The 1394-nt window shown below is 69.8% G+C and overlaps 1 protein-coding gene across 1 annotated transcript in view; it reads right to left on the bottom strand.

Annotated features, from left to right (window-relative positions):
• Positions 1-1394, bottom strand: part of ADAM15 (ADAM metallopeptidase domain 15) — a gene marked incomplete at its 5' end in the record, with an annotated part of 9894 nt that overhangs the window by 5845 nt on the left and 2655 nt on the right. Inside the window, 3 exon segments of the mRNA XM_019474123.1 lie at positions 282-396; positions 1051-1196; positions 1199-1360. Of these exon segments, the coding sequence (XP_019329668.1) occupies positions 282-396; positions 1051-1196; positions 1199-1360 (423 nt within the window).

The following is a 1394-nucleotide window of genomic DNA, read 5'->3' as shown; positions in this document are numbered from 1 at the left end:
CGCCGCAGCCCCTGGCTGGGCACTGATCCCGGAGAAGCGCAGCCAGTGCTGAGCGCAGCACAGGGCACCGGAGCAGCGCGGTCCAGGGCCGTGCCAGGCTGCTCCTGTCCCAAGGCGCCGCAGAGTTGAACGGCACGGCCCCGGTGCGGAGGGATGCTCAGAGCTGGTACCCAGGGATGCCTCCTTGGCAACAACCAGACAGAACCCCGGTACCCATGGCAACCACAGCGTGTCCCCACGGCACCAGCAGCCCCCTCCATCCCCAGCCTCCTGGCTCTCACCTTGCTGCTGTGCATGACCTGCAGCTCCGTGGCCTGACGCCACTGTGGGGGCCGGGGGGGCTCGGGGGGGGCGGTGGGTGCCTGGCTGCCGATCCGGGGCTCCAGCTGCGAGATCCTGCAGGGGAGAGGCAGGATCAGGCCCTGCTCGCTTCGGGTGCTCAGGGGGAGCCCGCACGGTGACAAAGCGACACCGACACCAGCAGAAGCCCAAGAGAAACGAACCCCTCGGCACCGGAAGATGCGACACCCTGCACCCCGGGGCTGCCCCACACCCCAACGGGCACTGCCAGGGGAAGATCGCAGCACCGGAGGCCTTGCGAAGCAGGACGGCTCAGGGACAGCCCCACGCCCAGGCTCCGGCAGCGACGTTACCCGCTCCAGCCGTCTGGGGCTTCTGGACCCAGGAATCGGACCCGGGTCTCAGCGCTGTGGGGAGAAGAGTGGGGGGCTCAGCCCAGGCCTGGGGGGGGAGCAGCAGGAGGGGGAGGAACCGCGGTGACATGGGGCGACGATGCATGACAGGGTCTGCTACCTGCGCCGGGGGGATGCACACAGGCACACGCACACAGACTGTCACCTGCTCGGGGACACACGCATGCACACCGCTCCGTCAGCTGCCATGGGATGCACGCGCGTGTGCAAACATACATGCACGTGCCCGCTTACCCACCACACACATGTGCGTGCCCACATGCAGGCAGGCAGCCCCAGTACCTGCCACGGCACACACAGAGGCGTGCATGCCACCCGCCCCCGCCGGCTCGGTTACCTGTACTGGCAGGAGGTCCCCTTGCCGAGCTGGCAGAGGTGCTTGTGCAGTCCGGTGCGACGGGCGCAGCAGAGCCCCAGCACCAGGGCCAGCCCGAGCAGCGCGCTCAGCAGCAGGGCGGTGGGCAGGGCGCTCCCCCCTGCGGAAAGCGGCCCGCCCGCCCGCCGGCACAGGGCTGCCCTTCCTGCAGGAAGGCATCGGGCGGGCAGTGTGGTGAGACCCCGTCACAGAACTCGGGCAGGTCGCACTCGCCCAGGGGCTCCCGGCATGGGTGTCCGGCACGGTGCAGCTGTGGGGGGGTACAGTCAGATGAGCGGGGACCCCCAGGAAACCCCCCCCAGGAA

The sequence above is a fragment of the Aptenodytes forsteri genome, unplaced genomic scaffold, assembly GCF_000699145.1.
Source record: "Aptenodytes forsteri isolate BGI_AS27 unplaced genomic scaffold, ASM69914v1 Scaffold617, whole genome shotgun sequence".
NCBI lineage: Eukaryota > Metazoa > Chordata > Aves > Sphenisciformes > Spheniscidae > Aptenodytes > Aptenodytes forsteri.
Note: the sequence above shows the minus strand (reverse complement) of the source record. Positions and strands in the feature narration are given on the sequence as shown.